The sequence below is a fragment of the Hakea prostrata genome, chromosome 6, assembly GCF_041222555.1.
Source record: "Hakea prostrata isolate BN-2017 chromosome 6, UWA_Hpros_2, whole genome shotgun sequence".
NCBI classification, from domain to species: domain Eukaryota; kingdom Viridiplantae; phylum Streptophyta; class Magnoliopsida; order Proteales; family Proteaceae; genus Hakea; species Hakea prostrata.
In genome coordinates, this window is record NC_142605.1 from 14,764,112 (window position 1) to 14,788,355 (window position 24,244).

Genomic DNA, 24,244 nt, shown 5'->3' on the forward strand with positions numbered 1-24,244 from the left:
GAGGTGCGTTCAGGGTCTTATGTGATCGGCGTATTCCATTAAAGCTTAAAGGAAAATTTTATAGGACCGTTGTTCGACCAGCTATGATGTACGGTGCAGAGTGTTGGGCTGTTAAAAAGAATCATATAGATTAACTCAGTGTAGTAGAAATGAGGATGCTAAGATGGATGAGTGGCAAAACTAGGATGGATAAGATAAGAAACAATCATATTAGAGTTGGTCTGGGAGTTGCTCCCATAAGTGATAAACTTAGAGAAAGTCGTTTGAGGTGGCACGGCCATGTTCAACGGAGACCTATAGATGCTCCTGTACGGAGAAGTGATATAAACCATATTTTGAAGGAACTAGAAGAGCTAGGGGTAGACCTAAGATAACCTTAGGAGAAGTGGTGAGAAAGGATATGTATAGCTTAGGCCTTGTATCTAGCATGGCCTCTAACAGAACTGATTGGAGGGCAAAAATCCATGTAGCCGACCCCATTTAGTTGGGACAAGGCTTATTGTTGTTGTTGTATATGTGAATGGGCTGAAACATAACTCTCTTAGTATTGGTCAGATATGTGAAGGGAAATGAGGTGGTATTTACGGAAGAACCATGAATAGGAGAACTGCAGCTCATGGTTTCACCACACCTGGAAGCTGATTTGTCCATTCAGAAAGTGTGGAAGACAAGTGCATGATTAATGAAGAAGAAAAAGTAATTTGTGGCACGAAAGTCTTGGGCATGCTAATTTCAAAATATTTGGTCGAGTTATGTAAGAGCAAAGTTGTGCGAGATCTTACTAAGAATAAAGAATCCAACAAACCATTTTTGTGGACCTTGTCCAAAGGTTAAACAAACAAGAGCTGTCCATTAGTCAAGAGAGTACTACTAAAAGAAAAGGAGTTTACATGGATTGCATTCTCAAGTTTTTGTAATGGCCATGGCATCAAAATTCAACATTCAGCAACAAGAACCCACAAAAAAGTAAGGTAGATGAGGGAAGAATAGGACAATTCAAGAGATGGCTAGAGCGATGTAAATAAAAAATAATGTGGCAAAGCAATTTTGGAGCGAAGCTCTTTGTACAGCTGTCTTCATTTGTAACGGATTTGTGTTTAGACCGGAAGAGTCCAAACTCCATATGGTTGTGATTTAATAGAAGAGTGACTGTAAAACACTTTAGAGTGTTTGTAAATAGTAACAAATGCTTCATCAAAAGAAAGAATGATAATCTTGGGGGAAATTGATGATAGAGCAGATAGGCATAATCTATTCTTCTAAAAGCAAAGCTTATGGATGCTATAACAGAAAGTGTGGCATGGATGTGGAAAGTTCTGATGTTAAAAATGATGAACGGATAGGATCTTCCAAACAAGTGCAGTCACAGCGTACAGTGAAGATGATGAGGCAACTGATGTTGAAAAGCAGTTAATTAGTAACTCAGAAGTTAAACTACATCATGATGATGATGATGGTTCAGTTGGTCAAGACATTACATGGAGATTGAGAGAGTGGCAAACCTGAGGACACTCAAGTCAGAAGAATCATCCTCCCCAACATATCATTGGTGAACCAATGCTGGAATTTAAATGAAAAATAAAAAATAAAGAAGCCCAAGCAAATGTTCTCCTTGTTGTCACAGTTTCACGGGTTGAACCCAAGACTACTGATGATACAAGCAATGACGAGAATTAGGTGAAGGCAGTGAATGAAGAGTTGGATCTGACATGGAAAAAGAAATTAAGAAAACATCGGAATTAATTACGAGACCTGCAAACAAAAATTTTTAACTAGCACAACTGCACAAAGTAGGTTTACAGCAGTAGGCTGATGAAGATGATATTGTTGTTCAAAACAAGCCAGATGAATCTACAAAGGATTTGCACAAGTTGGAATCCTTGAGAGAAAATTTTATTCTAAAAGACTTTAAACTAAGTAGAACGAAGACAGAATATCTATTATGTAACTTCGGTCGTGATTGGAGGAATGATCACGTGGTGAAACTTTGAAGGAGGTTTAACAAAGGAATTATTTTAGGTACCTAGGCTTAATCATAATAGAGAAGATGATATAAAGGATGATGTTTCCCAAAGAATTAAAATAGGTTTGATGAAGTGGAGATATGCATCTAAGGTCTATGTGATCGACATTTTCCTTCAAAGCTCAAAGAAATTTGTTTTGGAACATTGTGTGACCAACTATCATGTATGGGGCAGAATGTTGGGCTATTGAGAAGCATCATATGGATAAACCCAGTGCAGAAAAAATGAAGTGCTAAGATGGATGAGTGACAAAACTAGGGAGGATACCGTAAGGACTGATCATATTGGAGCTGGCTTGGAGTAGCTCTAGTAAATGAAACCCTACAAGAAGGTTGGTTAAGGTGGAATGACCATATTCAATGATGGCCTTTAAATGTCCTTTTATGAAGAAGGGGTTTAATCCAAATCTAAGGAATTAGAAGAACTAGGAGCAGACCTAAGATAACCTTAAGTGATGTGGTGAGATAGTGCATAGCTTTGGCCTTGTATCTAATATGGCCTCAAGTCATAGTTGTCAAAGCGGCAAGGCGACCAAAGCGATTGGGGTGATGCCTAGGCAATTAGGCGACAAAGCGGCGTCTAGGCGGCAATAAGGCAAGCAGTTGGGTAATTTTTTTTTCAATATAACTACTTTTAAATTGCTTTTCAATACAACTACTTTCTATAATAAGCTAAACAAATATTCAATAGTCACATTCAACAAAAAAAAAAAAAAAAAGCATTCAAGAATCATAATTATGAAAAATTATTCAAAAAAAGAACACAAACATAAGTTCGTCTCATCAAACCATGGTTGTCAAAGCGTTTGCCTAGGCATTTACTAATTCATTGATTCTTGATGTTGAGTATGGCTTATGCTTCACATTCCATTGCCGACGGGGGTGTGGGGGCAGCGCCCCCGAAGCAAAAAATAGGTTCTATGTCACTCTAGGCCTTGGAGTTCCTTTGCAGATTGGTCATCAATTAAGCGGTTGAAAAACAGCTTTGCCGCTAAAGCGGCTGCTTAGGCGGACACTTTGACAACCAAGCCTCAAGTAGAGCTGATCGGAAGGCAAGGATTCATATTGCTGACCCCATTTAGTTTAAACTTAGGAACAAGGCTTGTCATTGTTGTTGGTGGTTGTTTGCGCCAGTTGTCAGGCTTGAATCTATTCGGATGTTTTTTGGCACTAACATTGTACAAGGGTTCAAGGCATGTTCTATTCGGATGTTTTTGGCACTAGCATTGTACAAGGGTTCAAGGCATGTTCTATTCGGATGTTTTTGGCACTGACATTGTACAAGGGTTCAAGGCATATTCTATTTGGATGTAATATCAGCTTTATTGAAAGGAAATCCTGACGAAGAGGTATACATTGAACAGCCTAACAGGTTACAACTTGGTGATGATCTTAAAATGGTGGGTGGAGGGAAGATTGCTCCATATGCCCAAAGCAAGCACCGTAAGTACTCAAGATAAGATGCACACTTTGATCAATTAGGACTTCAAAAAACTATGATGAATGGCAACATATATGTTATGGCAAAAGATACTAGTAAACTATATGTTATTGTATACGTCAATGACATCATCTCCAGAGGATATTACAGTGTAGTAGTGAACTACGTAAATAGTTTGCAAAAAAAATAATGTTGAACGAGTTTGAGGTGTCAATGGTTAGTGTAGTGGAAGGTGATTAGCCCAAGGGCATCATGAAAATTTTTTCCTATGTCCACTTGGGAAGGTATGAGAACCCCCTCAGGATGGATATGGGAAACCCCTCGGGATATATATGAGAACTCCCTCTCGGAATGGATACGAGAACCCTCTCAGGATGCTTGAAAAGACCCACTTAATAGGTACGAGAACTCCCTCTTGGGATAGTGTGAGACCCACTCGGGATAACCCTTAGGGAGAGAACCACTCAGGGTACACCCTGGTCAAGGCAAGTACATCAAGTTTGGAGAATCATGTTCATAGAAGTCTCCCAAGAAAGACTAAGTCCAAGGGGCTAGTTATAGAAATAACCGCCCAATATGCCCACAGGGAAACGTGGGGGAGTGACTCTCACAGTAAAGGCGCCATTAGAGTCCCACTAACATCTCCTAAGGCTACTTGCCCCACTCTTCAATAAGTGGCGAAATCAATGGAAAGGCCGCATCAAGGTAACCAATATATAAACCCTGCTCATAGGACTGATCCCTCACGCTTTGAGAATCCTCTCAGAGCCTTCTGCTATTGAGCTAGAATAACTTGAGTGTCGGAGGCGGTCCCCCGACCAACACTAGGTCGGGCTGCCCTAACTCCCTTTTTGAGTGCAAGACGTCCAACCATTTGGGTGATGCAAAGAAGGTCTAGACACAACAGTTAGTGAAGTTCCATACTTTCTTGGTTTTCAGGTGAATCAATGGTGGAAAGTGTTTGCAAAATGAAAATAACCGCAAGCACACGGTATCGTGTAGCTAACAAGTCGATCTCAAGGAGATATGCTAGTTTAGAATTTAACCTCTTAATGGTAGCACAAGAGTGCAATGATTCAAAATTCTTAACTAATTAATTAAACTAAATGAGCGGTCCTTACACATACATCTAAAGCGATCGAATTGAGACTAAAAAAATAAAACAAACATAACCTAACCATTCATTATCTAATAAATAAATAAATAAATACGCATAAATAAAAGGTAGGAAAAAAATGTGAACAATAAATAAATAAATAAAGGGAAGTGATCCGAGTGTCAGCTATGGATCGAAGGAAGGGGAGTATAATTAGGATGACTTTGACCATGGACCCTTTGCCATAGCTTACAATCCATCGATCGGGGAATGGATATTAAAAAGAAAAAAATTATAGAAAGTAGATAACAAAGCAATAAAAGGAAAAGGGAACCCTAACCAAAGAGAGGCACGACTGTAGGCATCTTTGATCAAGGACCCAGGGGGAAAGGAGAACAATAAATAAATACGAGAAAAAAATTGCAGAAAGTAAATAACAAGGCAATAAAAGGAAAAGGGAAACCTTAACCAAAGAGAGACACGACTATAGGCATCTTTGATCAAGGACCCAGGGGGAAAGGAGAACAATAAATAAATGCTGAAAAATAAATCCTAAGTTAAGAATATGGAGGGCGGAGATAGAAGCAGGAATGGGGGGGGGAGAGATGATTATTGGCAAAGGTTACTTACTTGCATCTTTGAATCTCGAATAATAAAAAAAACTTAAATTAATGGTTCGAATCTCAACCAACCCTAACAACTAGACTTAAAATGATCTAGATCTGCAATTGCTAGACCCAAAGAAAAACGAATCCTCAAACTTGAACTTGAAGTTGCATTACATAGAAAAATTGAACCTAAACATTCAATCTAGAAACTAGAATCCCATAAAGCAATCAAACAAAACTAGAGAAGGCCTAAAATAATGCTCCTCCCAAGCTCTAAAAACATTTTCCCTTACTGGAGTATGCTCTCCTTTTATAGAGTAATTTTCTAGATTACAATGGGATATGATTCTTGACAGAGTTTGAATCGAACTCAAAGTTCCTATCTGACTCAACCAAGGAGGGTTTTGGCATACTAATCGGATTAACTTAGAGAGATCAAATGCACAATTCCACCGTTGGATTTGAGGATCAAGAAGTCGTGAAGCTCTTCTCCAAAAATCCGCTCGATTGGACACCTGATGATCATTCGATGAAGGGCTTGATCGAAACTGGACAGAGACACTCAAAAACAAGATTTTTCCCTCTTCCTTCTCTGAATATGATTCTTTTTCTTCTTTTTCCTTCTTTGATCAAGTCCCAAATAGGAAATAAAATCTTGAAGCATGCAAGGACTCTTTCTCTCCATGTTCTTCTTTATTTCCAAAATATTTTGAAGTTGACCCATAATCACATCTCTAGCCCATCATGCTCCAGATCAAGCCCATTTTCACGCTTGAGAATTTGAACGGACCTCTTGACGTGTAAAATTGCATGTTTCATACCATAAACTCCAAATGTTTGCTTAAATTTTGAAAAGTTCTAAAATCTGCAAAAACAACATAAAACCCAAGGTAGCTTCACTCTAAGTGTGTAAAATGCATGCTTTATGCCCTAAGATTTCACACATAAATGTGCTCATCAGAAAGTCTCAGACGAAATATACCAAGGAGATGTTGAAGAAATTTCTGATGGAAGATGTAAACCGGTGGGTACACCTATAAAACTAGTATGGAAATGATGATTTCCATTTTGTTGATCGGAGACTTTATAGATCAATGATTGGTAGTTTGTTGTACTTGACATGATCAAGGCGTGAGTAGCATGTCTGGTAGCTGAATTTCTGGATAGTCCAAAGGAGACACATCATTCAGCTGCTAAACAGATTCTTAGATATCTTAGGTGTACCGTTATAGATTTTGGTACTCTTGAATTGATAAGTTCACTCTCTAAGCATTTTCTGATGCAGATTGGGCCAGTTGCTTTGATGATAAGAAAAGTACTTGTGGTTACTTTCTTCGTGGCAACAGTCTTGTTGCATGGCATTTAAGAAACAGGAATTGATTCACTATCTACATCAAGGCTGTATATATTACAGCAGCAGCTTGTTGTACTCAGTTGAAATGGATGAAGAGGCAAGTTGCAGACTATGGTATCATCAGTAATAAACCTATTCCTATTCTATGCTATAATATGAGTGCCATTACCATTTCTAAGAACCAGTAAAGCTCAAGAATGAAGCATATCGATGTTGGATATCACCTCTTGAAGGAGAGCCACAAATAATGAGGTAAGATTATGACTTTTGTCTCCACCTCAGAGGCTCAGAGCAAGTAGCAGATATTTTCACATCCCAATGAGAGTTTTGAGCGGCTCCATGACAATTGACAACCTTGGAGTAGTCTCTCCAACCACATAGTACTCAGTGTATGTGCAAGGTGATGTAAACCCAGTTTTAGGGTTAGGGTTAGTAGTGGAATTTTCCCAAAACTAAGGGCTGCCCAGGTTTTTCAGCAAAGAGAACTAGCTTTCTAGGCTGTGTAGGGAGGGTTTAAGCACCTGAAACCTAGCTATATTAGAATTTCTAGATATTAATTTTAAAAAGAATCTAAAATCTAGGGTTCTGGGGGCTTTGGCTTCGGTGGGAGAAGGGAATTTTTCTGCTGTTTTGCAATTTCAGAACTCTTCTCAAGGGCTTATGGTGTATGAGAGGGGCTCAGTTGGATTAAAACTAGGTTTTAGGATTAGAAGAAGAATTGCAGCATTTTCTGCTGATGAAGATGAAGTGCAGGAATTCTGAAAGAGCTATGGGTTTAGAGTTTAGATGAAATTAAGAGTAGGGAGGGGACTAGGAGTCAATTGCAATCCAAGTAGGAGGGATAGGGAAGGCAAAGGGCATGGGGATTAGGGTTTAATGGGGTAGGGGTATTGCTGTTGCCATGGGGAAGAAGAAGCCAAGAGGGGAGGGGAGGGGAAGGGAGCTGTAGGGCAGGGGAATAGGAGAGGGCTTGGGAGGTGTTAAAGGGGTTAGGGGAGAGGGATGGGGGAGTCGTAGGGGTGGGGGAGGCTACTCTTGAGATGCAGCAGCTGGGGGGTGGACTACCTAGGTGCACAGGACAGGGGAGGGGCTGGAGATGAAGGACAGGGGTAGGGGAGGCTTGCAGGGGAGAGAGGAGGCAGGGGAAGGGGGTAGGGGCTGCTGTGCTTACTTGTGTCATTGTGTGCTTTCTGTAGCTTGAAGAAAAGGAACTTGGTTGCTTGAAGGTTGCTGGAAAGAGGAAGAAGATTCAGAAATTGATGGTAGGTTGCTGATCCTTGAAAATACTTTACTCATCCAGGGCCTCCTCAACTAGGAAACCCTTATCCTCAGACTTAATCAACTTTATTCAATCAAAGTTAAGAAGTACAAAGAAAGAGGGGGTTTATTTATAGCCCACTAAAAGACCTTGACTCCAAATGGGATTCCTTTATAGATTAGGATCCCACCACATTAATCACAACCACTGAAATAAAATTTAAAAGTTCTAATGGACACATGCTGAAATGAGACTCTAAATAAATTCTAATTAATTAAAACTCTAATTGACATTTCCTAGATTCTTGACTTAAGGACTCTTCTCTTATCCACAACCAGACCAATTCAAACACAACTGAAAATAAGGAAATAAAACCAATTAGGACTCTATGACAACATTGGAATTAAATCCAGCTATGGAATGTAACCCAAAAAAAATTCCAAAAATGAAATAAGGGCTTAAGTACTGTAAATACCTCTGGAATGGGGTTTGGCTAGCATGTTTGGGTGGGTCTTGGGGCCCACTTTGGGGTTCGACCAAGGGGGGGTCTCTGTTCTCACATCACGGGGGAGCTCCTATATATGGGGGGTAGTCTCTTTTTGTATTTGTTGTGATAGGGAGAGAGAAAGTTCGCTCACAAAGACTATCATACTGATTATTCTATAAATGGAAGTTGTGAACAATTCCAAAGGGAGAGATTGTTAGTCAAATGGACTGTTGCTGTCATTGTTGGCAACGCAAATGAATTTATGTACTTGACATGTGTGGTGGTGTTTAAAATTTTGTCACATTGTTAAAAGGCTTTGGCAGTATTTGGAAGGTTCAGGAGATATTTTGTGACAATATAGAGGAAATTTATTGCAGGTCACCATGGTAAGGTCGTAATTGAGGGTATTCTTGAAGGTTATAATGCTCAAATTGAAGATGATCAACATGGATGTTGTATTCCTCCAAGTCTATTTTAAAATGCATTTTGCTCTGCTCAGATCAGATTTTAAATGAATAAGTTATGAAGTTTTTCCATATACTGCATCAAAATCGAAGCAAGTCTGAGTTCATTATTGAGGCATTTAATGCTGCAAGTGGCCACAAGGCAAAAAGTTTTGATTTGGTACTAAGCTTAATTAAATTTTACCATTTGGTGACAGAAAAAGCAATAGTTGCTTAAGCAAAGTCATGACAGTGCTTTAGTGTTATAGTAACCCCAAGACTATTTGGCTTTAGAATACATACCTAAACATTAATATTTGTTAGAAAATAAACTTTAATCAACGAAAACAGTGCAATAACAAGAAGAACTAAGAAGAAGAAAGAATAAGAATTGGTAGGAATCACATAAGCCTGCGATTCTAACTTAGCACTCCTAGAATCACATCCTCTTATTTATAGATATCAATAGTCTAGATTACAACTTGAGAAGCAAGCCATCTAAAGGACAATATATGTAAAGGTAGGTAATGATATTGTTCATGAGTTGAGAACAAAGATCTTCGCAAATAATATCCATCAGCACATCTTGAATAGATATAGAATAAGGTACCACATCTTGAATAAATATAGAAAAGGTACCATTAAGGAAAGTTCTGAAATTAGTAACTAATAGAAAATAGAAACTATTCTTTCTAGAAACTACCATGTGTAGCAAGATTCCTACAATAGAAAGAGTAGAATATCTAAAAAGGAAACAAGGAATAATGGCATTACATTGTTCACTTGAACAGTAACAGCCCAAACTTGAACAATATTCTTGTGTTGTTTCTAGTTCTGCCCATAGTATGAAATTTTTCCATCCCAATAAGTATCAATTGAAATGACCTACGAAATGAAAAAGTACAATGTGTCGGCAAAATTTCGATGAAATTTTTAAAATTCCAAGGGGTTGTACCATTTAGAACTTATGGCTATAAATATGTAACTAGTGGACATGTGGTGGTTCACCTACTGATTCTAGTAGCATGTTTGCATATGGGTATAGAGATGGATCAAGTGCATTATTTGTGGACTCCATCTTTGGACATCTATCAAGACCAGTATTGCCAGTTCTGCGACCTAGTCATAGTCCATGGCTATACAACGCATTACCTAGGGCTTGCTTATGTCCAATATTCAAGTACTCCTCCATGACCAAGGGGATAGATCCAGCCTAACACACACTTGTATATTGAAAATTTTAGTGTTTTCTTGCATAATATCCATATTTGCATTTGTGAAAATACATGTTCTAGACTTCCAGTTTTGCCGCATATAGCCGGCATGTGCCGATCAAGAACACCACTTTGGGTTAGCTGTTAGGCAAAAATATCACTTCCTTTGTATTTGTTGGCCTCAAATAGACTAGACACCGAAAACCAGCCCAAAAAACACAAAAAAAAAACCCCACCAGAACTTTCAGTTTGTGTAAAAAATAAAAAGAGAAAAGAAATTCCGAGACTTTGGCAAAATTTTGGTATTTCTGTCATCTCGCCCAAAGGCTGAGATGACAAGATGAACAAAATATTTGAACCTTGGTTCTAGCATATCTTTAATTCGATTTCTTGTGGAACAATCATAAACATTTTTTTGGTTCTGGGTCTTCTACCATTAATGCATATGAGTTTGGCCTTGTTTAGCTACAAATAAGAGACAGTGATCAGGAAAGCAACTCCAAGCATGTATTTCATCCTTGGATCTACTTCTCTCAATGTGTTTTCTCACACAGCTGAAACTCTGGGTGCTTGACTTGCAAGAGTGAATTCAAGGATCCAGAGTGTAACTTCTCTGGTTGAAAGATGGGTCACTAAGGTGTGGGCATATGTCCTGTGCTCTGTACTTGAGGCTAAAGCATTGATCCTTGAGAGTAAGTAAAATTTGAACTGAAATGACTTGTAAGAACTATCCATGTGATGCACAACTGACTCTTTACTATTCTCATCTAAAAGCATAAATTCGAACTACTATTTTCTAACCATTACATTTTTCTAAATTTGTGTTTCCTGGATCTTACATCTGTGCAGATCAAGATTCCATTTGGGCTTTCAAGCCAATTCGTTTTAACATGCTCTGATGGGACTTCACATCCATTTAGTACAAACAATGATGTTCGGTAATATATTCTGTGTGATGCCAAAAAAAAAATCTACCTAATTTTCTGAAGATTCCAAATATTATTTTTCTCTTTGTATTATCCAAATGTCAGTAAGGAAGCAAATTTCCGTTCATGACTAGTTAAGACTCCTTTCCTTTTTGCTCTTATTTATTTATTTATTTATGATGAGAACATGTTATTTGTTTTAATAACTAATTGATATATCATCTACCCATGTTCCTTTGTCTTCATAACCACTAAGTTATTTAAACAGACCTTAAGAGTATACAACCACAAACTCATATGTCCCAAGTTAATGAGGTTGGCTACAAGGATCTGACCAAAAACAAAATTAAAAAAAGAAGTGGGGTGCAAATGGTAATAAAATGTTAGATAATAAAAGGAATGGAGCACTGCCCAGCAGATCATGGAACCTTAGTTAAACGGGGTCAGCTACATGAATGCTTGCCCTCCACTCTGGTCTAACAGAAATCATACTTGAGGGACAACCCTCGGCTAAGTAAGTTGTTCTGTAGAAATTGGATTCAGATGGATAAAAAGGCAAATACAGAAAAGTAAAACATGGAAAGACCTAGTTATGCAGTATGATCTTGAGACAGAGCTCCAAATCAGGTAGTGTTTTCAACCCATATTGTCTTAACTTTTAACTAAATCCCTATGAGGCAACCTATTTGGTTCATCTTCGGCCAAGTCAATTAATGTTATTTGGGAGAGATAAATATTGAGATGGCGCTCCTTTTGGGAATGACTAGGGAAACTATTAATTCCAGGATTGAGCAAACCCGTGAGAGCTGGTGGAGATTTTTCTTTTTATTTATTATTATTATTATTTTTTAATGAAGATTGATGTTAACCAGATCCAACAACACCCGAAAAGGACCTAGGGAGCTTACCAACCCTATGGCCCTACCAGCTACCCAAGTAATTTCGTCCAAGAATAGGAGTATTTGGTAATTTAGCTATTTTTCAGTTTGAGTCCACTTAAGGTTTCGTATAGTCCAGTATATTTGTGGGACCTTAGATCTATTTTTATTTCTTATTTTGAGTCATTGTTTGTTAAGTTATTGAAGAGTCCTTGTAAGGTTGGGATTCCTAAGTTATAAGGGAGACCCCTAGTTTCAGTCTACTTCTTGCAGGGCTTCGATATCTACTCTTAGTTTCCAATTTGGATCCTTCCATAGTGAGATATGATAGAGTCCTTGTGTAAGTAAAGTATTTAGTCAAGTAGGAGTTCCAGTTTGATTTTGTGTTTTAAAATAGAATCCTAGTGTGAGTTCCTTCTAAAGGTTATAAATAAGCCTCTTTACATTGTAAAAGACAGATTATGTTTTATGAATAAAATTGAGAATTGAAGAAGGTTTCAGCCCGAATTATGGGTTCCCATAGCAGGGGCCTGCAGCAATAAGAGAAGAATTCTGCTGAAAATCTCAGATTCCAGCTACCATCCTCAAACCCAAGTTAGCACAAAGCCTCCTAGCGCCAGTCCTACCCTTCCCCCTTCTTCCCCTCCCATCTGCAGGCTTCCTCCCCCATCTCTAGCCCTGGTTCTGCCATTACAGCCCCTTGCCCCCATCAAGAATCATCCCCTTACCCTCCCAGACCCTTCAGCATCACCATAACCCCTCTCCCACCCCCAATGTCCAATCCCCCCTCCCCTCTCCCGTCCTAGGATAAAATTCCTAGCCCATTCCCCTCTCTTTCCTTCTTCTTCCCCTTCCAAAGCTTCAGCAGCTTTGGAGTTTCCAGAAAGTAGCGGCATTTAAAACCTTAGATTCCCCTAACCCCTTTGACCTAGATCCACCTTTTTTTTACGACTTAGACACCCCTCCCTATCCCTTACCTTCGACCCTAAGTATCAGCCCCTCCCTTTCCCCCTAAGCCCTAGAAATTCCAGCAATTCATCTCTCCAGTAGGAAACCCTGAAACCCTGGAAACATCAAAACCAAAACTACTTAGCCAATTAACCAAATCTTAAACCCTTTTAGGATTAGCTCCCCATCCCTCCTTGAGCACTTGTCCTAACCCTAGAACTCCCCCTCCCCAATCAACCCTAGAAACCCTTTTCAGTCAAAACCCTAAATTTCCAAAGTCCAAAATTCAAAGCTCAATTATCAAGGCAACCAGGTTTCAGGTCTAATCTCAGCAAAATCGTAACTCAAAACCCTAGCTGTAGTACCCTTTTCTAAACCCTAAAATCACTAGATCAGCCAGTTGCTTGCTATTGTAGGGTAGTGTAAACCCTAATTGACTGCTGATTCTATGGGATAGAATCCTGGAGTTAGCCTGTTTCTAGGCAATTACGTCATTCAGTCAAACCCTAGATCCTTGTCGCATCAAAGATTCACTACCAGAAGTCATAGGAGGGGGTAAGACATGGTGAAAAAAGGTTGGGGGACAGAGAACCGCACGAAAAACAAAGGTATGTAATGTGTCCCTAAATTGAATAGGATGAACTAGAGGCCTATTAAACCAACTTGAGCTCTGGTGAAATTCAAAAATAATAATCTAGGGAATAATTATGGATGTGGGCTAGTGCTTTGACCAAGTTCCTAGCTATGAATGGGTTACATGGCATGTGGGTAGAGAATCCTCCATCCTTTGCATCGAGAGTGAACATGGTCTGTCTCTACACAGTGATGAGCATGCTTTTTTTGTTTGGAATGTGCTCAGTTATGCAATTTAATTAACTTTTATCTTCTATTGATGAAAGAAATTGGTAGTAATCTTACCTGATACTGAATGCTAGATTGTATATCCCTGGGCCCGTGGGGGTGGGGGGAATAAAAGATTTCAAATCCTGATATATGCTGTCTAATTATACATTCTGTCATAACATGATATACTGATTTTCTTTTTGCAGAATGCGTGATACTCTTGTTCTGACTATGAGAATTTTCCAGAGCAAGGTACTCCTTTATCAAAACCTACCATTAGATTTTTCTGTCGTATAGCTGTTGAGCTTTAGTGATTGCTCTGTATGTTACTAGATTCATTGCTCATTAGCACGAAGTTTACGTTGTTGAACATGACTGCAGGAGTAGTTAGGCTTTTGTCTTATGCAGACCATTTTGAATGGTATTTCTGTGTTCTTAGATTTGTCTACTGTATCTGCAAATGAAGAGTTCTACCTGCGTAGTGTTCTCTACTGGCCTTTCATTTGAACTTTCTTATTTTCTTTCACTCTAGACAGTCAGTCAATTTTGCATTTTGTAGTCTTACCATCATTTGTTTAGGCCAAAGAAATTGGTAAAGAATGTTTTTGCTCCACCCGTGATCATTTGTTATTTTATACTATAGCTCAAACTTTCCTTGATCCATTAATTGTGGGATATGAGAAGCCTTAAGATGGATTCATCTTATTCTTTTTCTCATTCTCTTAAAATGTAGTTTTTATTGCCTGACTGATTATTTTACCTTATGAACAAATGATTCATGAACATAAGAATGGGAATGGTCAGGGTTCAATATCTTGTTCTAGGACCTGGTCTCCATCTAGCTCAAAACCAAGTTGCCTCAACCATGATCTGAGATATCGGCCAAGTTGGTGTATTATTCCTTTAGACCCCTAATTTCAGTGGCCATTTGACCTAAATATGCCAAGGAAGTTGCTGCACAGCCCTTCATAAGCATCACCAAACCCTTAATTTTTTTTTTTTTTAGATACTGAGTCGAAATGGTTGTCTGATTTGAACCTATGAATGGTTGGGTATATGTATATTGTGGTATGGCCTATCTCATACAATTTTGTACTAGATTTCATATAAAAGCTCTTAAAATAATAAAATAAAAAACATAAATAAACATTAAAAAATGAAGACATCAAATATAAATCCTAAATAAATCAAATACCGAATATTATATGATATAAAGATCCAGAATGATATATAAGATTATGAGAGCGAACAATAAAAGCTACAACTTGGTGAATTACGTAATATAGTGCCATGCTGGACCAAAACCACTAGAATATTGCTGATGTTGAATCGAGTTTTCCTCTGATGAATCACACAAGTTGACCATGTCATATAGTGGTGGAAGAAACCTCTAAGTCACATACATAGCCCTATAGATGGAATAGGCAAAATTCTCAGGGCCTCCCAACCTAGAGTACATAGCTTTGAACTGTGCATGCATAGTTGGGGGGCTGGCAACCTAACGATGCTTTCCATAAAATTTATCTGGTGTGTGACTGACATGCATACTTATTGAGGTTAATGATGATAAAAGTGTTAGTGCCCAACTAACCATGCACAATTTAAGGTCTACAATTGGAACTAGTGCTTGCAATGCCATTTTTATATGATGGTGTACACCACTACTCCCTACACCTACCAGTTTTGCTACTGAAGCCTCCAGGACTGTCAGTTAAGTTCCTGATATTGATGTCTGTGGACTCCAGTATATTATTATCCTCCTCCTTAGGTTCTGGTATTGATCAGTGATGTACGGTTCTCAAGTAGCCTGCACTTGTGGAAGCAATGTGCTATGTGGTCCTCATTATAGTTTGAGAAATCACCAAGATCTCGCAAATATCTTATCTCTATATTTCTCCAGATAATTTCAACTTACAAGTAACCTTGGAGTGATGTGGGTACCCCAGGATGGTGGCTCAAATAAAGCCTTTAGGGGAGGGAAACATAGCCCTTAACCATGACATCTCAGAACGAAAATGTAGTGACGTAAGCCAAGGAGGATGGGATCCATGAAACTTCAGAATTTCCTTATTTTGGGTAAATCTAGGGTTTGGGTTTGGATTGGGTAATTTTGGTAAGCCATGGGAACATCCAAAGGGGTGAGTTTTTAATCTAAAGGATCCAGGATAGTGTGGGAAGGTTCCAACACTCCTATGGGATTCATACTGTATGGAAGGGTTAGGGGCTTCTCCAAAACTGTCTCTTCTTGTCTTCTTTCTCTCTTTTTCTGTGTTTTTTTTTTTTTTTTTTTTTTTTTTTTTTTTTCCTGACTGATATTTTTTGTTTTCTGTTTTTCTGCCAGAAACAGGGCACCCAAGAGAGGGAGAGGGGTTTAGGGGGCATCGAGGGGCTGGAGAGGTGGGGATTAACTCTAGGGAAGTCGTAGGAGGCAGGGGAGGGTTTCCAGACCTGAACAGAGGAGGGTAAGGGCCCTAAATGGGCTCTGATGGGCGAGGGGTGGGTTTCCTTGGTTGAGCAGAAACAGGGGAAGAATGGGAGGGGTTGGGATGGGGCAAAAAGGCCTGGAGTTTCCAGGAAACTTCTGACCTGAAAATCTGAAATCCTGCAGTGTGTAGTTGTGATCTCTTGTTGAAATTGGTGCCTGAAAGCTTGGACTGACAAACTGAATTGCTGGAGTTAATAAAGATCAGAATGCACTGGCATAGACAACCACAGGATCCCCCTCAAAGGAACCCTACCAATCCTCCTTGGCTGTAAACTCTCAAATTTCTTTATTCATTCAGTACTGAAAAATTCTGTGAAAGGCTTAAGAATTTATAGCCTTTAAAAGTTTGAAGAAAAATCAAACTCTACTCCTAACTGACTTTAACTTAGGTTCCTTATCCACTAGATAACTAAAGTAAGGAACCTCGTTATCCAACTAACTCTATCAAGATAAGAAACTTATCCAACCAACTAAGACCCTTAATTGGGCTCTTAAATCAGATTAGAATCCCAAACTGAAACAAACAACCAAATAAAATAAAAAACCCCAGAGGACAAATTCTATTCAAAAGCAAACTCCTAAAAAATAGAAACCCTTTTTGTGTCTTGTCTTATCCACTACTTAACTAATGGAATCCAACTCAAAAACAACTCAAATAAGAATTTAAAATGGACTGGGACTCTCTTAAAAAATTCTGGAATTTAAATTACAGTGGTGAAAAAAGGCCCAAAATGCCCCTGGACTAGGGTTCTGCCAGCTTGCTTGGGTGGGCCTTGGGGCCCACTTTATGGTTCAGCCAGGGGGTGAATCTTTGTTCACATCATGTATTCTTCTTACCAACTGTATATTTTTAACCCATAAATGCCAGAATCAGCACTGTTTTCACCTTATAAACTCAATGGAACTTTTCCATTTTTTACATTTTCTTCTCCTATCCATCATGCTGAAACATTCTTTTGAGTTATGTAACATGATGGAGAGAGTAATTTAGCGTTGAAATTTTTTTTGAGTAAATTTTGTTAATTAAGTAGAAGTTTACTGTGCCATCTTATTCATAAGCTTGTTGTTTATATTTATTTTTAATAAGAAATTCATTTTGAAATCAAAATTCTAAATTTGGATTTATTGTATGTCCTTAAAACGAAGGATTTTGATGGTCATTTTAAGCATCACCCATTGCTTCTGGTATTGAATGATTTTTGGTACGTGGTCATATTTCCTTTTATATTTTATAATGGGATTTGTTTGTCTATGCAGGCTTTAGATGACAGAAGGAAAGGAAAAGTTTAGATCCTTTCTCAGTTTTGGGATATGTATGCTTTGATTTCAATTCTTTCTTGTAGAGATAACTATAAAATAAAGTTCCTTTCTAATTCTTTCTTTTGTGCCTAGCTGGTCTTCTTTGCATACTTTATTTTATTACGATAAAAACATGTATGCTTTTTTTATTTGTTCAGAGTAATTGTAAAGCCGACCCATTTAGTTGGAAAAAGGCTAGTTGTTGTGTTAGTAATTGTAAATTGTAAACACTACGGACCACGTCATTTATGTAACATAATTGATTTATTCTATAAAGAAAAAGCATGTATTCAGCCTTAAAAGATGAAGCATTTCTTCAAATCTTCAAATAAATTTCCCTTGATCCTACAGGTTGGAACTTGTCTTTTCCAAATTGAAATGTTCATGAGTTAGTTCTGTTTTTTGGTTATATTGTTTGTTTTTGTATTTCAAGTTCCGTGCAGCTTTCTTCATGAATATCAGCAATTCCATTTTGAATGATTCGGATTCCTCAGATTGCAGGTTCTCTTTTCAGTGCTCCCCAGCTGAAAAGCTTTCTTGTAAAATTGATGAGATATGGGCATAAACAAGTTCAGAGTTTTTCTTCAAATAGAGAAAGCATCTGTAAAAAGTGCTATAGGTGTACATATTAGCTACCATGCTGATAAAGAAAAGCTCCTTTCAAGTAGCATGATACATGTTTCCCTTTTATCTTTTTAACTAAGAAAGGAATTTACACATTTCTGTCAGCTGATAATCACTATTCGCAAGTTCAGATCTACTACCCACGTTGGCATAGTGGGGCAGATTTTTTCTGTTCATATCTGGTGTCTTTTTTGCTAAATTAAAAAAGAGGTGTGTCCTCACTTGCGCATGGGGAAAGCTGATACATACTTCTTAGTGATGTATTGTCTCTCAGTGTAACAAACTGATCCACTTATAAATCTGCTTATTGGTCTTAATTGTGGCTAGGGACTAAGCTGTAACATATATATAGTGCATTTGGCTCTCTCTCACAATTTCAAGTGAGTCTTTCTCATAACATAGAAGACCTGGTTTGTCTCTGGTTTCATGTTTTCTTGTTCATGGCATCTCTGTTTCTGTCTGTGCCTGGGTTCACTTATCCTTGAATCACTGAGTTTCACCATTTTTTGAATGTCAAACTCACTCCGACATTCTCAATGTCTGGCAATACTGTATGATGATGATTTGATGAGGTTTGTTAATGGAACTCAGCCCTATCCCCCTTATTTTCCCTATTCTTCGGTTGATTCTTCTGTGTTTTCTGGATGCTGTCCTTGTGTGGCGTCCTCAAGTTCAGCTTTGTTAAGCTGGATCTTGTTTTCCCTCATAAAACAGTGCTTGCTCTTGTGGTTAGTCTCATGCTTACTTGCTGTAATTGCATTTGCAGTTACATCCAATCAAGAAAGGTTTGGATTCTATGAGTTCTCTTCTGTGTCAAGACTTCATCGGAAGAGCTAGCTCTTGCTTCACATCCGTCTTTTGATAAGGATGTCCTCTATGCTGTGAGAGGTCTGAGTTCAGAGGATGAATCCTTTGTCACTACTGTTTCCGCTTGATCTGTCCCAATTACTATGGCAGATCTGGATGGCATGCTCCTCACTAATGAGCTCAGCTCTGCTTCAGTCTTCAGAAATTGAGCAATGTCACCATTCTTCACGCTTGGGTTGCTTCTCACTAGTCATCTTCTATTCTTGTTCTCAGGGTTTCAAGAGTCGCTCGTCTTTTGGATTTCGTGGTGATCATGACTCTACGTAACCTCTGTTCTTCTCTGATCATTGTGAATATTTTCCATCTGGTGGACTGATTCAGTGTCAGGTTTGTGGGCAACATGGTCATGTTGCTGCTTAATTGTCATGGTAGATAATAGATATGATGCTCTAAAATTGGCTACCTCTTCTAATTCTTGTGCCCCTTCTACTTTGGTTGTTGTGCTATCGAACTTGTGTCTTCAAATCTTCTGGTTGGCATCCGGATTTCATTGCTTCTAATCACATTACTGCTGACCTTATTGCTCTGCATCTTCCCTCTCCCTATAATGGATCGGATGCTGTGGATATTTGTAATTGAACAAGCTTGTTCATTTTTCACATTAGTGATAGCTCTTTTCATACTAATGCTGCACGGTTCTTCTTGCATGATATCTTACATGTCCCTGACATCTCAACAAATCTGCTTTCTATTCGTTGTTTTGCTATGGATAATCATGTCTACTTTGACTCCCATCCAAGTACTAGTTTTTTCAAGTATCTATCCTTGGGGACCATCCTTCTACTAGGCTTGATTAAGAATGATCTCTATCATCTTGACTTGCCTGCGTCGTCCTCTCCAATTAAGCAATTACCTTCTTTGGTGTTTGCACATCTATTTCCTTGTAGCACACGGCTTAGCCACCTATTTTCATGTCCTGCCCAGCATCTACTTTGCACTGCAACTCTGCTATTTGTAATCTCCCATCAGTCGTCTTCTCTTCACTCCTCCTAGTGCTCTTTGTCTACCATTTGTGTCTTCTTTCTAGGTTACATCATGTCCTGTATAATCAGTCAAACTAGTGGGGTCCTGTGCCATTGTTCTCAACTGTTGTTGATCAGTATTATGTTTTGTTCATGTATGACCATACTAGGTTTGTCTTATTTTATCCTTTGGCAAAGAAATCTGCTGTACTAGGGGTTCTTCACCAATGTAAGATGTTAGCTGAGAATTTGTTTACTTGTACTATTAAACAGTATCAGCCAGATTGGGGTAGGACTAACAGGTTTTTGTCTAAATTTCTGACAATTTATGGTGTTTATTATCAGCTCTTGTTTCCCCTCACGCAAAATGGTTCTGTTGAAAGGAAGCCACGCGAGGTTGTTGACATGGGTTTTGTGCAATTACCATGGTGTTCTGTATGCTAGGTTATTTGGACCTTTGCTTGATTATATGAGTTCTTATGCACTTTTGCTTGTGCTTGTTACCCTACTCTTGGCCCTTGTAATTAATATAGGTTGTAGTACCAGTCGGTTCAATGCACATTATTGAGCTATGCTCCCAATTAGAAAGGATATTTGTGTATTCCATCTTCTAGTCACATGATTATATCCAATTCGCTATGATAGAGAAATGTAAGGCATTCACATTCACCAAAAAGCTGAAGGATATACAAAAGGGTTCATCCTACCCCCCCATCCTTAAACCTTGTCCTTTACAACATAGACAATCACAATATGGTACGAAGTCAAGAGTTCAAATAGACGAAACCCCACTTTGTATTTAAATGATATATAAAAGCTACCAGGAAATGAAATTGAGGTGTGCATAAGTTGGCCCAAATGAACAAATAGTAGTATATAAGTTCAATATTTATGGAGGCTTATGATCCATGTTTACTGATAAGATTCAGGGCTTTCAATCAATTGCAATCAGAAAGGAAGAACGGTCCCGTGGCACAGAAACCTCCACAGCACCTTATAGCATCGTCTGACCTCCTTTATGGTTTCAAAAGTGAATTATATTATATTATATAATTAAAAACCTGAAATAAATAAATATAAGACAATGAAATTCCAAAGGGAGTGGTTGGATTGTGGTGCATTAGACCATTCAAATTATTAGTGAGATTGATTAATTTCACTCTAACAGAAACTTCTAGGTCTATTTTGGAGTCTAAACGTACGAAAGCCAGAAAAATAAGATGAACGTCACTGTTGGGTCATGGGTGTAATGAGATCGTGAGCTATCATGTTAGGGATTCGAGTTATTAAATGTGGTTGACAAGTTGTCCATATTTTTATTGGAGAACTAATGAAAATGTACGTAGTGGTACATACAGTTAAGTTTAGGGTAACTAAGGTTAAGTGGGGGAGGGTTTTACAGTTGCCAGGTTAGTTTTAGGTCTGAAATTTGAAGAAAATACTCTTGTTTTATCAGAACATAGGCTGCAAAATTAATCTTCAAGCTATGGTTCAATATTAGGTTTCCTACTTGGCTTAGGACTCTTAGTTGTGGTTAGGATTTGGAGGGGAGGTAGAGAAGGTGCAGGAAAAGGTAATCCTAAAAGGGTTAAGGATTTGGTAGAGTGTTTTTGGAGTTATGCGAATATCAGTGGAACTAGGATTGGAGTTAGACTAGGGTTTTGATTGGTCTGATTGGGCTGAACTTGGGAGGGCAGGTCACTAGGGTTATGAGAATGATGTTCCTAAAGATTGGGACAGATCCAACGGTTAGATTGTTGTATATCTAACCTTGAATTTTAGATCTAAGAAAAATATCAAAATTGCAACAAAAAAAAATCCAGAAAACATAGAAAAAGTGTGTAGGAGCATTAGGGTTATGGTTTTAGGGTTTTGTAGGGGAGCTATGGGAAGGGAAGGGGCTGCTGTTGTACTTACTTGATGATGGACGAAGGTTGCTGTGAATGTTGAATTGTTTTTGTAGATTGAAGAACTAAGTTGGAGATTGAAGAGAGCTCACACAACCACCTACTTGCCTTCATCAGAAGTTATGAGCTTAAGATTATTTCAATAGTGGTCGATATGCAACGAATCTTCCCCCTCTCCTCTCTACCCCTATGGTTGCTGGTCAGATGCAAACTTAACTTTTGATGAAGTAGAACAATCCCTATTTTCGGATCCTTCACAAAGCAAGAACTTGGGTGAAATTTTATATAAACAGTATTATCACACGTAAATTTACTCACAGAGAGCAATTTTTTAGCACTAGAAAGAACATGTAGCACTATAGATAAAGTAAGAATTTTTGAAGGGAATGATAAAGAAGCACTTACAACATTTTTTGTATCCAAACCAATGCCATTACCAATTTGAAATTGATCAATATCATGGTAAGGTATTATGGTATCCTTGTGTGTTACATTAGATGTAACATGATGACTAGCAACCAAGAGAGATAAAATGAAGCCGTAGGGGCTGCCAAAAGAGCTTTTGGGCAAGAACTCAACTTTAAGGCACTGGAACTTGGGTGCATAGCGAAAATAATACTGCATCGCTGTATAATTAGTTTTGTTGCAAATCCGATAAGCAACCTTAGGGGTAGGGGGGAGAGGGGGAAGATCCATTGCATGTCAAACGCGATTGGAATAACCTTGAGCTCGTCCTTTGCCATAGCTATGAGAGGAGACACGGTTTTGGTTAGACGGTGGAAAAAGCGGGGGTTGATCGGTGGATAAATTAACTTTTGATGAAGGCAAGTTAAGTTGTTCCCTAATGGTGCTACTTAAAATATTTGTGTAAATGCACGTGAACTTGCCACACTTTTTTTTAAGCATTTATTTTGATTAGGCAGAAAATATAGAGTACAATATTCTACTGGTTGGCAATCTTTTAACTCTTATTATTTTGTCTAACAAATAGAGGCTTCAAAGAGGGCTGAAGGGGGGCTACTTGTCCTAAATTCTTTGAACTGCAACGCTAAGGCGTTCTTTTGGGATAAATCAATGTTTTTTGTGTGATGCTGGATGGAAGAAAGGAGCTATGTGGTATGTTTTATCTATGCTCCGCCACAATATCTAGATAGGAAAAGATTCTGGGAAACGTTGGGAGCAAACTTACAAAGCATGAATGAACCTTTGTCATTTTAGGAGATTTCAATGAACTCCTGGATCCCAATGACAAAATTGGAGGTGTGTTTCGTCCTTCAAGAGCTACGGCCGGACTTAAAAAAATCATTTGTGATGAAAATTTGACTAAATTTATAGCCCCAGGATGCACTTTCACTTGGACCAATAAGCAAAAGCCACTCAATTTGATTAAGGAAAAACTTGATAGGATTTATTCTTCTCCTGGTTGGGTAAGTTGTTTCCCTAATCAACAGGTGGAAAAGCTTCCCACAACGGGGTCTGATTATAACCTGTTAATCCTCAAACCTGGCAGTAAGTGCTTCCACTTCCAAAATGCATGGTTCTCTCACCCAGTATTCCCAAATGATCTACACAATGCGTGGATGAAAAACAATAACTGCCCATTCAATGAGAAGCTGGCATCCTTGTCTAGATTCTTAAAAAATTGGAATAGGTCGGTGTTTGGGATGGTGGACAATCTTTTTCATAATATAACTCTAGAAATTGATTTGCTAGAGCAACAAGGGAACCCGGATTGGGAAGTAATACGGGAGAAGAAAATGAGATTGGCATGGGCCCTAGAGGCGGAAGAGATGTTCTGGTTCCAGAAATCAAGAAGTCAGTACATTAAGGATGGGGATAAGAATACTAGGTACCATCATCTGTCCAGCAAAATCAACCACCACTCAAGGGGAGTGATGGGAATCTCCGACGAGGGTCAATGATTCCAAACCGAGCGAGATTGCTGGCGTTTTTGCAAAATATATGCAAAAATTGTATCGATCCTTGGAATCTCTTAACCCCGACTTCATCGAATGCCTATTTCCTAGAAGTGACCTATCCGGGGCATCTCTCTCACAGATGCCCAGTTTGTTAGAAATCAAGGAAGCAGTCTTTTCAATAGGAGCCCACAAAGCACCAAGGATTGATGGGTTTAATGGGTTTTTTTACCAAAAAGCTTGGGATTTGGTATGTGGAGACGTGAACAAGTTCGTTTCAGCGTTCTTCGTTAATGAAGTCTTACCTCACGGTGTTAACCACACTTTACTGTGCTTCATTCCAAAAACTGATAATGCTTCTGTCGTCTCAGATTTTAGACCAATCAGCCGCTGCAATGTGTCCTACAAGATCATAGCTAAAATTCTAGCTAGAAGATTAAAGACACTTTTACCTGGCCTCATTTCTCCTTGTCAAGGGGCCTTTGTGGCCCAAAGACAGATCACGGACAATGTAATAGTGGCTCATGAAATTTTTCACTACATGCAAAAAACGCGTAGTAAGAAAGATTTCATTGCCTTGAAACTGGACATGTCTAAAGCCTATGACAGAGTTGACAGAGGGGTTTTAATTAGAATTTTCCAATTCTTGGGCTTTGACGGGAAAT

General features: G+C 38.6%; 1 protein-coding gene across 6 annotated transcripts in view; it reads left to right on the forward strand.

Annotated features, from left to right (window-relative positions):
* LOC149012323 (uncharacterized) overlaps positions 1 to 17,659 on the forward strand; it is a 107,272-nt gene extending 89,613 nt beyond the window's left edge. For 2 of the 6 annotated variants that reach the window (XM_089159704.1, XM_089159705.1), the window contains 3 exons: positions 10,774 to 10,862; positions 13,726 to 13,771; positions 17,262 to 17,658. In XM_089159704.1, coding sequence (XP_089015830.1) covers positions 10,774 to 10,862; positions 13,726 to 13,771; positions 17,262 to 17,294 — 168 coding nt within the window. In that variant the 3' untranslated portion in view covers positions 17,295 to 17,658. Of the gene's footprint in view, positions 1 to 10,773; positions 10,863 to 13,725; positions 13,772 to 17,261 lie in introns of all 6 variants that reach the window. The other 4 variants (XM_089159703.1, XM_089159701.1, XM_089159706.1 and 1 more) reach the window with 3 other exon arrangements.
* The last annotated feature ends 6,585 nt before the right edge of the window (positions 17,660 to 24,244 follow it).